The sequence below is a fragment of the Penaeus monodon genome, chromosome 40 (assembly GCF_015228065.2).
Source record: "Penaeus monodon isolate SGIC_2016 chromosome 40, NSTDA_Pmon_1, whole genome shotgun sequence".
Lineage (NCBI taxonomy): Eukaryota > Metazoa > Arthropoda > Malacostraca > Decapoda > Penaeidae > Penaeus > Penaeus monodon.
Window position 1 is genome coordinate 26,216,098 of NC_051425.1, and position 13,728 is coordinate 26,229,825.

At 35.3% G+C, this 13,728-nt stretch overlaps 1 protein-coding gene across 2 annotated transcripts in view; it reads left to right on the top strand.

Annotated features, from left to right (window-relative positions):
- LOC119597901 (E3 ubiquitin-protein ligase RNF13-like) overlaps window positions 1–12,600 on the top strand; it is a 19,071-nt gene extending 6,471 nt beyond the window's left edge. For both annotated transcript variants that reach the window (XM_037947567.1, XM_037947568.1), the window contains exons 3-11: window positions 315–467; window positions 1,819–2,005; window positions 2,341–2,446; window positions 3,117–3,222; window positions 6,055–6,229; window positions 6,385–6,569; window positions 7,080–7,275; window positions 7,822–7,956; window positions 8,837–12,600. In XM_037947567.1, coding sequence (XP_037803495.1) covers window positions 315–467; window positions 1,819–2,005; window positions 2,341–2,446; window positions 3,117–3,222; window positions 6,055–6,229; window positions 6,385–6,569; window positions 7,080–7,275; window positions 7,822–7,956; window positions 8,837–9,006 — 1,413 coding nt within the window. In that variant the 3' untranslated portion in view covers window positions 9,007–12,600. The remainder of the gene's footprint in view (window positions 1–314; window positions 468–1,818; window positions 2,006–2,340; window positions 2,447–3,116; window positions 3,223–6,054; window positions 6,230–6,384; window positions 6,570–7,079; window positions 7,276–7,821; window positions 7,957–8,836) is intronic.
- Window positions 12,601–13,728: the final 1,128 nt, after the last annotated feature.

The window sequence follows — 13,728 nt, forward strand, 5'->3', positions numbered from 1 at the left end:
TCTCTCTCTCTCCTCCTCTCTCTCTCTCTCTCTCTCTCTCTCTCCTCTCTCCCTCTCTCCCCCTCTCTCTCTCTCTCTCTCTCTCTCTCTCTCTCTCTCTCTCTCTCCCTTCCCTCTCCTCTCTCTCTCATATAGTTATGTATATAGTCTTTCTGCATCCTTACTGTGTTACCCCATTTATTACAGATTTTACCATCAACAATTATCTAGTTTAGATGTGTATAAATCTTCTGTATCCTTATACTCTAAAGATATTTTTCTCTTATTCCTCTTGTAAGATAACTTTATATATGTAAGTGGTATGTACTTGGCAGGTGCTGTTTTTGGGACTGTGGATGGTGGTAGGCCTGATCCCTAGATGTCTCGCAGACGTGGTGGTCATCTCCACGGAAACAAACAAAACTGTCACTGCCATTGCAGATCTTCCAGCTCTTTTTGGCCCTCCTCTACCTCTCTCAGGTTTTAAGGTACTTTTGTTTTGTTTTTTGCGTGAATTTTTTTAACCCATAAAATATACAAAACTTGACATTTATTATTATCATTAGGAGTTTAGTAACGTTCTGTAACGGGTATGAATTTAGTGTTTTAATGTTCTTTGGCTTAATTGTGAGATTAGAGCATGGGTCAGTGTCACTTGTTTTCTTCGGTTTTATTATTTATTGGACGATTCAAATGGTCCAATCGCAAACAAAACTCAAAAAACAAACTTAAACCATTATACCAAGATCAACCCTGATCATTCTGAAAATTCAGATAAAAATAATAACCCAAAAATAAATAGATGAAAATGAATAGATAAATTAATTAAAAATACTCTTTGTCAACAAAAGCCTGACAAATATTAAAAGAGAAAACTACTTTTCAGTGTTTTGGACCTAAACAATAGATATGCGAAGTTTACCCTTAAAATAAACTTCCTTAGAAATCCATTTGAGGTTACAGAAAACACCCATAGTATTTTTCATGTTACTTGCCCAATATGTTTACTACAGAAAGTTTTGAAAAAGCCCCAAGTAAAAACTTAACATCAGTTTTTTCTTTTTAAACTTACGATGTCTATCATTCTCTAGGTCTTGGTAATATCATAGCTTAATACATTTCACAAAATTTATGAAAATCACAATACCACAATACCAGCACTTAACAATGGCTGATACACACACATACTGCTTACTTTTTCTGCCCGACTGTAGAGGGGTATGATTGCTTATACCAGTAAACTAGGGTGCTAAATCTAATGAAACATTTCAGACCACAGAATTGTAGGCTACATGTAAATTATAATTATTGGTTTTAAAGGAGAATCCAAATCCTTAGACCACTTATTACACATGGTTCAGTAGCACAAGTTATTACAAATAAAAGTTATACCTGGTTAACCTATTGGTACCAGGTACATGCACTGTCAATTTTGTTTTATTGAATTTGTGTAAACAGCCTCACAAACACTTTGTCACCAGGGAGGCAGTTACTTGGCCGGCCTGGTCTCGCCTGTTTAGCCCATTCCTTCATTATCATCATAATTATTAGTGTTATTCATTTTGTGATGGATAATTATAAATATAAAATAAAAACTTCACAAAATTTCAAGAAATTGGTTGAATAGTTAAGGTCTGGTTTGCTCAGTTACTTAACACTTGTAGGACAAACTCTTGTCGAACTATCTATTTGCGAACAAATTTGATGGAATAATTCCTTTAGGGGATACTGCATGTATGTTTGCACTGCTGCCATCAAGTGGTAAAGAATGAAATAAGAATTGAGGGGAGAGTTGATACAGAAAGAGTATTAATTGATACCTTCTTCTTGCCGTAACAGGGATATGTGAATTACGTTTCACCGCCTGATGCTTGCACTGTGGTGAAGCCTCCGCCACAAGAATATGCAGGTCTTTGGATTGCTCTTGTGCGAAGATTCAACTGCTCATTTGTTGACAAGGTTATAAATGCCCAACATGCAGGATATGCAGCTGTCATAGTTCATAATGTTGGATCTAATTCTCTGCGTAAGTATTACATTCTTTGCTGTTTGTTTGGTAATGTTTTTGAAGTTGTTGTTGGTTTTATACTCAATGAAAGGTTACACTAACTGCTTCAAAACTTGTCAAGGACTTGTGATACATTACCTTTTGTATTTGTATTACAAAATGGATACAACAATCTGTCTTTTTTGTCATCACAGAAAAAAACTCTCTTTTTCATTGATACCCAGATTTAGAGAAAATACACATCCCTTACATTTCTCTAAGTCTTACAAAAGGTAAAGTTCTTGCCAGTGTCACACATAATTATTAGCTCAAATATGCTTTGTTACTGATACAATATCCTCTTCGTGACACAGAACCCATGAGTGCCGACCACAGAGCAGAAGAGGTGGTTGTGCCGTCAGTGTTCATTGGCCAGGATGACGCTATTATGATCATAGAGAACTACCTGTACAATAGAGGGTATGTGTTTGTAGGGAAAGGAACATGTACGAAAGCGCTTGTTAGGGGGATTTTGATTGCATTGTATAATATTTTTTTATATACCACAAGCGAAAGAACATGTACATGTGTGTGTATGTGTGTGTCAGTGGGAGAGAGAGGGAGAGCATGTGCGAGGGATTGAGGGAGGTAGGGATTGAGGGAGGGAGAAGAGTGAGAGTGATAAAGTAAGAGAGTGAATGAATGAGTGAATGACTGAGTGAGAAAAAGAGAAAGAGAGAGAGATATGCAGATAAACATGAAATGGAAGAAAAAAATAGTTAACCTTAAGAAATCTGACAAGTTTCAGGGCCCAGCTAATGAATAGCAGTTTGATTTTGTTTGTTGATAAATAGCACTAACTTGTTCTGACATTAGACTTCATTGATTATGACATGGAATACATTTGAGAATCAGACTTAGATTTTATAGGAGGAAAACAACAGAAAAATGTTTCAAATTATTTGTACGAAAATTATCCATTTCAAAATCTAACCCTAAGATGTTTGCCATGTATTCAGATTCTGCTTGATTTAGGCCTGCAGTGCCAATATTTTCCCCTTCTTCGCTATGTATACAATTCCTTTGCAGTGGTATTAGTTTACCCCTGCCAGCCAGCCATCTAATTATCTTTTGCTACCCCCCCCTGTAGGTACACCTTGGAGATAACTGATGACCTGCCTTTCAACCTGCAAAACTACCTGGTTCCCTTTGCCATTACCATAGGAATTTGCTTTATAGTAATGCTCACTTTTATGGTAAGTAGTGTATGCTGAATATTGAGTTTGACATAGCTTTGCCTTCGTGTTTTTGTGGCCTGTTTGCCGAGTATGATGTAGGGCAGAGTAGTGTGGAGTGAAAAATGTATTTTCAGGAGTAGATCTTCTCGTTTTAGTTGTTTAATAACTTTTTTTAGACTTATCCTTAATGCATAATTTGTTTGCTTACAAGTAGATAATATATAATATATGAATTAGGATATATAGTATCCTTGAAGCTTGTTGTGTAGGTGGGAATACTTGTTCTTCTTTATATATTTTCTTTTCTTTCCTTTCCTTTTCTTTCCTTTCCTTTCCTTTCCTTTCCTTACATATTTTAAATTATCTTAATTATCTCAAGAAAAGTAATAGAAAGAAATGTATATATGAATACATATGAGTTTGTATGTGTAGCAGGAATTGCTTGAGATGAGCATTTCAGAATCGTTCATTTCCTTTCTAGTGAAATGAAACTATAGTACAACTGTTTAAGCTTAGCATTTCATTTTTATGGTATTTTACTTTTTTGTTATTATTGTTATTATTATAATGATAATAATTAGTATTATGATTGTAATTTTCTTTTTGTCATTGTGGTTATTATTAATGTATTATTTTATTATTATTATTGTTATTATTAATGTATTATTTTATTATTATTATTATTATTATTAATGTATTATTTTATTATTATTATTATTATTATTTTTATTATTAATGTTTTTATTATTTTCTAATTCTACAAACATGTCAAATAGAAATTAATGCAAGTTTTGGTCCTACTTCACATGGTTAACCTAAAAATTTTGTTTTCCATGCACAAAAGGGTCTATCAGCTGATTCTTAGGGCCCAATTTGGCCCAAATGTCGACTGGACTCCATATATACTTGGCTACATTGCCCTTATGTTGGGCTTACTTATATCTTTTTTCATTACCATGGTATGATATGATGATGTTACTGAAGCTTTATTTGCAGCTAAAGAATTTTCTAGTCAGAGAAATATTGCTTGTAAATATGGTTGAATAGTAGTGTAATAGTAGTGTAATGCACAGGAGGTGAGTGAGGGTACAGATGCATTTGGCCCATGATGTTGGGTACATGACCTGTCCATGGTGCTTTTGCTTTATTAATTTTGTTTATACATGGATGACTTCACAAACACTTAGTCAACATAGAGTCTTCTATTCTAAGCCTGACTCACCTGTTTTCACTTTTCCTTAAATTTGCAAAAGTTTTGTTTATGTTACAATAATTATCAGTACTAACATATTTATGATTATTATCAGAACTATTATTGTGAATTCCTAAGATCTGGATGATGTGAGTATCAAAAAAAAAAAAAAAAAAAAAAAAAAAAAAAAGGCTTGCTGGCATGGGAAAATCTGGCTGTGAGCTGGAATGATGTGAACTTGCCATTGTGTGCATTTCAGCAGGGATGACAGGAAAGACTCGCCTCACGTGCACAGAGCTCGAGGAGGAGGATTAGACTCGCTTGGCATTTAGGAATGGACTTTTGCATTATTTCCATTGATAAATGAGTGTGGAATGAAAGGTCTGTGACCCATGAAATAGAAAATAACTGGTTCTAGGGAAGATGCTATTGGCGGCGCAGGATGTATTACAAGGAAAGCAGTTTGTTACCATGTGGATAAAGCATATCAAATAACAAGTATAGACATTGGAAAATGGCATAAAAGCTAAAAACACTTACACAGAAAAGGAAAAAATAATATTGCACAGGGGAGGAATAGAGTTTTGTCACTGCTCATGAATGTTCATTTGTGCCCAGCCTACAAGCCACACACCTGGTAGTGTCCCCTCATGTAACCCAATGCCCATATTTTGGGCCACATGATGGCAGTGTAGCATATGGATCCAATGGGTATCTTCATCGATAATGATAATAGGAATAAAGATACTTCTTTGTTCTCTAAATTCAAGTAAGGGAGAAAATGGGTGAGGTCAGGGAGCCCAGTAAACTGATTTATTGTTGACTTGTTACTTCTGTAATCATCCATGTGCAATCAAGATTAATGAAGCAAACTAATGGATAGTGCATGTGATGAATGTGCAGTCCTGGCATCAAGTTTAAGCATTATAACTTGTGATAAGTGAGAAATGAAAGGAAAATAGGCATGGATTTGCTTGTAAGCCAAGCTTATTTGAAGGCTGTTTAGTTTGTTTTTATATAGATTATGACTGATTATTATCCTGTTCTACAATATTGTAGTGTGTGAAAAGAGTAGTATTGAAAGCTATATATTCCCAGATTAAATCCACACTGACTTGTGATGAAGTTGCAGTGATCCCTTTACCTGTAAGAAAGTATTCTGTATCAGAGTATCCAATTTAGTTATAGATCAATATTATTGTTGGTGTTGTTATTTTTATTATTTTAGGCTGTGACTAAGTTAAAAATGGTCTTTTGAACCTTCAGAGTATCCAAATTAGCCATAAAATGATTTTTTTCTTCTTTTTCTATTGGTATTTCTGATATTTTTTTAGATTTTTTTACAGTAAGATTTTCATACTGGTAATTTCTCATATGCTGCAGCTTTTTTTTTTTTTTTTACACTTGAATTGCAATATTCAGAGAAAGTGAAAGTATGATTTATATCTTTTTATACATCTAGTCCAGCATATGTATCTTTCAGGATAATTACAAATGTAATTCTCTCTCTCTCTCTCTCTCTCTCTCTCTCTCTCTCTCTCTCTCTCTCTCTCTCTCTCTCTCTCTCTCTCTCTCTCTCTCTCTCTCTCTCTCTCTCTCTCTCTCTCTCTCTCTCTCTCTCTCTCTCTCTCTCTCATTGACCCCTTCCTAATCAACAGATTGTCAAGTGCGTGCGAGATTACCGTCGCTCTCGCCGTCACCGCCTCTCATCCAGAGCCCTAAAAAAGCTGCCTGTGCACAAGTTCAAGAAAGGGGACCCATATGAGTGCTGTGCTGTCTGCCTAGAGGATTATGTTGACAACGACAAACTACGCATATTGCCTTGTTCTCACGGTTAGCTTTCCTGCATTTAAGACATTTTTTTAAATGGAGTATATCTGATTATTTGGATCTATTTTGAGGGTAGTTACAGGGAATCATAGGTTTCAGATGGTACACACATTCCAGTTTCAAAGTAGTTTTAAACAGTATGCTCTCCACACCACCAGCTTACCACACCAAGTGCATTGACCCGTGGCTGACCAAGAACCGCCGAGTCTGCCCAGTCTGCAAGAGAAAGGTTTTCACAGGGGATGAAAGGCCATCAGACCTGGAGAGTGACTCGGAGGATGAAAGTAGTCCTCTTATAAACTCTGATGAAGGCACACAAGGGGGAACTTTCAATCAACAGAGGGTATGTGAATTTAGTGGTGTTATCATTGTAATCTATTAGTGTGAATATGTGTGTGTGTCTGTTCTTAGGTAATTTAACCCATCACCACCGGGTAAAAGAAATCCCTGAGCGTGATAAACTGTGGTGGTTTCTGGCAATAGCCAGACACTCGGGTAAGGAGTCTGCAACATCAAGCAGAACATCCTGCTTCATTTGCTCTGGCGTTTTGCCATGCATACAGGTATACCCTGCAGACCAAGCGGTTATTTTGACACCTGTACACGTGACCTGTCTGTAACAGGTTAAGTTAGGTTTATTTTTACTCTTTCATGATTTGTTTGTGTAGCCAAAAATTGCCCCTGCCCCCTCAAAAAGATGAGATAATCCCCTTAAGTTTTCTTTAACACATTACCCCAGTCTTGCCTTATTTATATACCAATTGGAATTACTGGGAGTTTTGAACTGTCATTATTTTGTGCAATGAACATATTTAATCACAGTGTAACAAAACAGACTTCTAATTTTATATAGGAAAATCCATTCCAAGAAGCTGAACGTCTGGCAGAGGAAAGGCGACAACAGCGAAGAAGGAGAAGAGCCAGTTCCCGCAACATAGAGTGTGGACCAGAGGGTTATCAACGGCTGGCAGAGTCAACGGATGAAGATGACGAAGAATACCAGGAAGACGAAGTAGAAGGTGCTAGGGCAGAGTCCGAACAAAACATTGGTAAGTTGGAATATAATTGTTTATCTATTTACCTGTGTAGTTTTTCTTTTCTTTTATTTCTCTTTTTTTCTTTCTATCTTTCTTTCTTTCTTTTGTTCTTTCTTTCTTTTCCTCCATCTACCTCTGCCCCTTCTTTATGTTCCTTCTTGGATTTCATTACTGATATGAAATATTATGAGGCATTCAGGATTTACTTTTATGATCTGACAAAGGACTCGGCTGTAGTTTTAGGGTTTTATTAGTTGATAATGAAATTATAAAGTAACTAGAAATATAATGTGCAATTGGTTTGGCCCTCATGTCAAGAGGGGCTAAGGTGAAGGTAAGCTTCTAGAGTAACACTGTGTCGTTGGGGGATGTTCAGGTAATATCTTTTGGTGGGCCAGTGTTTGGAGTTTATATCAAATATCACAGAGTTCTGAAGGGTTGGATACGTGAAAGATGTCAGGCCTTGACAGGATAGAAAGAGTTAATGTCATAATTATAGCTATACAATGGTGCTCTTTGTGTTTAATGTTTGTCCCTTTCTGTTGCTTTTGCCTACAGTTGATAGAAAAAGAGTTGGATCCAAGAGGGGGGAGGAGAGCGAGAGTGGAGAGGATGACCGTATGGAGTCACCACATGAACCTCCTAATGTTAGCATTATTGTTCATGGAGCAGGGCAACCCTCAGGACACACAGGTAAGGTTGCTTGCATTCTGTTTTGCTGGGATTAATTTTTTCTTTCTTTCTAGCACAACTGAGAAAAGCTTGAAAGGTTATTCATCATGAGTTTAACAGAATACCTCTGAGCTGGCCAAAATGCTGAAAGGTTTAAACTCAAGAGCCATGTGTAAACACAGTGACCCTTATTTCCTGTGGGCACGGATGGTTTGTCACCATGTAATGGATAGATAAGTCCTGGTTTGTGGCTTTAATATAAACTTTTTTTTTCATGTCAAAATGCCATCCAGAGGTGAAGGGTTTAGCTTTTAGAAAAAAAAAAAAAAAAGAGGGAAAATAATAATACTGCAATATTTTACAATGAGTTCATTATCACTGAATAACTTTGTCTTAACAACTTGCAGCCAGGGAAAATGCTGTCCTCATGTGTGTGTGTGTGTGTGTGTGTGTGAGAGAGAGAGAGAGAGAGAGAGAGAAAAAAAAAAGTGAGTGAGTGAGTGAAATATCTCAGCACATAGATGCTCTGCTAGTGCATAGCCACATAGGAGACAATTAGTTGACCTTACCTAATTTCTCCTTTCTTGAATTGGTGGGAGAAACGTATTTTTTATATATCTTATGAATATTGATGGTGTTATTTTTATTATAAACATTATAATTACTATAATGTTATGAACATTAGTAACAACAAAGTAAAATAACGTAAAATATTTTCGTAAATCAGGGAAAAGGGTGAACGGGCGAGACAGGAAGTACTCGTAATTGGCTCATTGGTGACTTACAAGTGTAGCCATCTATGTGTGAAAACAATTAATAAAGTAAACTCACAGTGGGCATGGCATGTATGTACATGCCATACCCGTCAGCAATGGGTTGATAATTAATCTCTCTTGAACAGATACAACAAGCCTAGCAAGCAACCACAGTGCATCGTCCCAAGGCAGTCCCCCAGGTCCTGTGCAGATTGCAGTTGATGTGGTCAATTGCAACCCTGCTGCCACCTCGCTGCCAAAACAGCCTCCCCATGTGCCAGAAGATGCTGGTTCTGAACGAGATTATGTAGTTTGAATCTGTTTCTTTTTCTTTTTTTTTCCTTTGTTTTTGAGGATCATTAATTTTTGTATTTTCTTGATATGCATTTTCTTGTGCATAATCAGCAGCAACATTAGTAGTATTAACAATGGAGACATCCTTTTCTTTTCTTTTTCTTTCATTTAACCCCACACTGACAGGTAACCGAAATCTCTGAGCTTAATAAACTCTGGTGATTTCTGGTAATGGCCATAGCCAGACACTGGGCGCGGGAGTCCACTACATGAATCGGAACTTCCTGCTCCAAGCGCTCTGGCATATTGTCATACCTCGCAGACCAAGTGGTATGTTATTATGCCTGTACATGTGACCCATCCAGAAGGGGTTAATCTAGTTATTCATAGATAAAGATATTCAGATGAGGCCCTACTGATTAAGGAAATGCCTGTGCACGAGGCAATGGTGCTCTTTGGTTTTCCACATCATATATTAATGGAAGTTGGAGGTATATATTTGTTTTCAAATCATCATGGTATAGTAATTGAAAACGACTTCTTTTTTCTTGAATTAAAGAAAATTATTACACTCAAGTTGGTCCATTTTTCAAGGGAACATAAGGATCTCGAATGAGTTTAGTGCGTGTATCCACTGTGCGTTTTCTTCGTTGTCATTTTGAAGGGGATTGAAAAAGTGAAAATAACAAGGGTTTAAGGCATATCTCCTTGTTGCCACTGATAAGTGAGCTTTTCATTGTCAAAAGTAATTGTGATGTGAACATGTGTAATCTTTTTTTGTTGGTTGTGCCAGGTCACTTAATTACCTGTCTCTCGTCAAGTGGAAGTTTTAATTAGGGCTAACTGTAGTCATCCTGTCATATCTTCCAACACACTGTGTCTCAAACAAAAGTGATATATACTGTAGATGAACCGAGTAATACATAGAAATTAATCCATATTTTCTCTATACTCTGAGTCTAATGATTAGACCGAATTTTCCAAATGTATTCATATACCAATAAGTAGGTATGCAAATCCTTATTTCTGTCAAATTAAAGTTATAGATTTTCACCAGGAAAGTTAATGCATAGTTGACATCATTTTATTTTTGATATACACAGTTAAGATTAAAATTTTGGTATATGACATTATATCATTATTATTATTATTATTATTATTATTGTTGTTATTGTTATTATCATTATTATTATTATCATCATTATCATCAATGTGTATTTATTGAAAAGTTTTTGAAGTTTTTGTTTCCACCAGATTTTTGCAGTAGGTTATCTAAAGATTTATTACATAAAGTAAAATCAGTATTAATGGACTGTGTTCCATTTTACAAAATTTTCTGAGTAGACATGAACCACAGATCAAAATTTTTAAATGACCAAAGCTTAATGTATCTATAGTTTTATTACTACTGTTTGGCAAAATGCAGATATTCCCAGCTCTGTTTGTGAACTTTATTACAATAAGTATCATTATTGTTAATTTTTTTTTTTCCTGTCCCCCCCACCCCCCACTTTTTTTTTTTTTTTTTTTTTTTTGTTTTTTTTTTGAAAAGAATGCCACAAAGAATTTTTTTTTTCTTTCTCCTTAGCCAAAGTAACCAAGTGAGATGGGGTTCACTCATATAGTATTTACTTGAGATTTTTGCTTTTAGATTTATGTGTGGATGATGATCTCGAAATGTTTAAAATAATGAAATCAAGATGATTTTCTTCATGTAAAGATGTAAAAAATAATGTATATAGTGGAAAAAAAAGGAAAAAAAAGATCTTAATACTTGTTTAAGCAAAATTTGGAGTTTGGTGTTGAATGTAAATATGTTTAGATCAAGTTATTGTGTATGGAAGAGGTTGTAATACGAGTCCAGTACATGTTGTGATTCCCCCCCCCCCCTCCCTTTTTTATGTATTCACTATTTCTTCTTTTCTGTATAACATAAGCAGCTCAGTTGTGAACAGAAAGCCACTACATTCTTGTTTTCTCTGTAAACGTGCAGTGTTGAGGTTCTTGGACACCACAGTAAACATTTCATGACTATTACTTCGAGAAAGTCGAGAGCTGGAACCTTAGATAGCGAACTCCTTCATGTGCTAGTATATGTGTAAGTATTCAGATATGCATAAAACTGCAACCAAATAGGAATTTATATTATTCTTGATGATAATTCTAAAATCTGTTTAGAAGGATTTTAATGCTGACGTATTGCTGAATTATACATTTAAGAGTGAAGGTAAAGCAGGTATGTAATTTTGTCTATGTACACTGCAGTTTCTAATTGAGCATATAATATTGTGTTTTCTAATTGGTATTTTTGTACTGAACTACTCTGTTAATAATATGTGTATGAACTATAGATTTAAGACAGTATTCTGTGACAGTCCATTATTTTAGATTTAAACTGAACAGTTTGAAGCTTTAGATATGAAATTATAATGTTATATTCATATAGTACATCTGGTGTGATATGTAATAATGTAGATATAACTTCATATTGATAAATATGTTTACATAGTTCATATACCAGTGTCATAACCCCACTATTAACATTTTTGTATTGTAGTTCATGGTTAGGTTTCTGTTTTTTTTTTTTTTTTATCTTTTTATCTTTTAATTTGATTGTTTTTTGCTGGCTTCACATTCATGAGAAGGAAAATTAAGAACTGTTGGTATATTGTAGTCTTTTCTTCTGTAAATTTTCTGAACTACATAATTGAGAAGCCATGGTAATATTGAAGTTATATTTTCTTTTAACTAATGGAATACAAATGTTTCCTGTTTTACTCACTCTTTTGCAGACAAAAATTATATGGTTTCACTGTTCAGTAGTCAAATGAAGATGGAAAGATTGAATCATTTATATATATTGGTATCTTTTGGGTGTTTAAACTCCTAAAGAAACAAAAAGAAAAAGTAAAAGAAAAATTTCCAGTCAACTAGTCAGTCTGTATTGAAATACGTATTTATAAGATAAAGGAAATTAGAGAGGCATTACACATTTTGAAGTCGAGCAATAGACTCCAATCCTCTCTGTCTTTTGTTTAGAATAAGTTCTCTCTCTCTCTCTCTCTCTCTCTCTCTCTCTCTCTCTCTCTCTCTCTCTCTCTCTCTCTCTCTCTCTCTCTCTTTGTTTTTAAGTTCCTTTTTGTATTTACTGACATTTACATCAAAAGAAAGGATTAACACAAGACACTTGCGCAAGGATGGGGAATGTTGTAGTAACCTCATTATTTATCACATAGAGCCAGGCAGTTATGAAAGTATTTAACAATATAATGTGGGGGAAGACTCATTCATAATATGTTGCCATGATTTATGATGAATAGTTCTTATTAGTGTTAGAGAGGTAAAAGCACCTTTTAAGTCCTATTGATTATTTTAAACTGAAAAGAAGTGTGAGGAGTCTGCTGCTCTTTGTCATATCTTCTATTATTTCTATAAAACAGTCTTGCCAGGCATGTACTACATTTTCCTTTTTTCCCGTACTAATCCAGTCTGTCTTTCCTTTCCGAATGCTTTATTATTCCAATCATGAAACTGTTATTTTTAAGCTTGGAAATTATGTTACTCTGAGACATATATTGTGCAAATTTTATTAAATATATATACAGAATAAAGTAAATTTCTTTTATTACCCTATTTTAATTATTGCAGTTATCTTTATCTTTAACACCAATTTTTCATAGAGATATTTGTGTTTTTAAATATCAGGAAATTAGGTTGTAGTGGAAATCTTAGATATTCATAAGTAGAGAGAGAGAGAGAATGAGAGATGTATATGTGGTGATATGAGATTTTTGTTATTTAGGAGACAGTAGATGGAACAGTGTACAATAGCAGCAGAAGAGCAGTGTGGAACAATTTTGAGATGTTGCATGAAAAAAGAGTAACACTGAAGTGCAAGGGAACACTGCTAAGCATGTGACAGAGGCTGATAGGGAAAATTTAGAAAAGTGAGGTCAGCTTACTCCAAATTCTATGTTACTCAGGTGGGGGCAATTATTGGGCAAGATAGCAGCCTTATATTTAGAAAATGTGATTTTGTAAGGAGAAACTATATTCATCTATGACAAGCAAGAAAATGAACTCCTTAAGGACAGACTATTGTATTCATTTAAAGCTGATGGCTTTGTTGTTGTGGCCATTTCTTTTGTCTCTCTCTCTCTCTCTCTCTCTCTCTCTCTCTCTCTCTCTCTCTCTCTCTCTTTCTCTCTCTCTCTCTTTCTCTCTCTCTCTCTTTTTCTCTCTCTCTCTCTTTTTCTCTCTCCTCTCTCTTTTTTCCTCTCTCTCTCTTTTTCTCTTTTTTTTTTTTTCTCTCTCTTTCTCTCTCTCCTCTCTCTCTCTCCTCTCCTCTTTTTCCTCTCTCTCTCTCTCTTTCTCTCTTCTCTCTCTCTCTCTCTCTTTTCTCCTCTCCGTCTCTCTTCTTTCTCTCTCTCTCTCGTCTCTCTCCTTCTCTCTCTCTTTCTCTTTCTTTCTCTCTCTCTCTCTTCTCTTCTTCTCTCTCTCTCTCTCTCTCTCTCTCTTTTCTCTCTCTTCTCTCTCTTCTTTTCTCTCTTTTTCTCTCTCTCTCTCTTTTTTCTCTCTCTCTCTCTCTCTCTCTTTCCTTCTCTCTCTCTTCTTTCTCTCCCTCACTCTCTCTCTCTCTCTCTTCTCTCTCTCTCTCTCTCCTCTCTCTCTCTCTCTCTCTCTCTCTTTCTTCTTTTTTTCTCTCTCTCTTTTTCTCTCTCTCTCTTTTTCTCTCTCTCTTTTT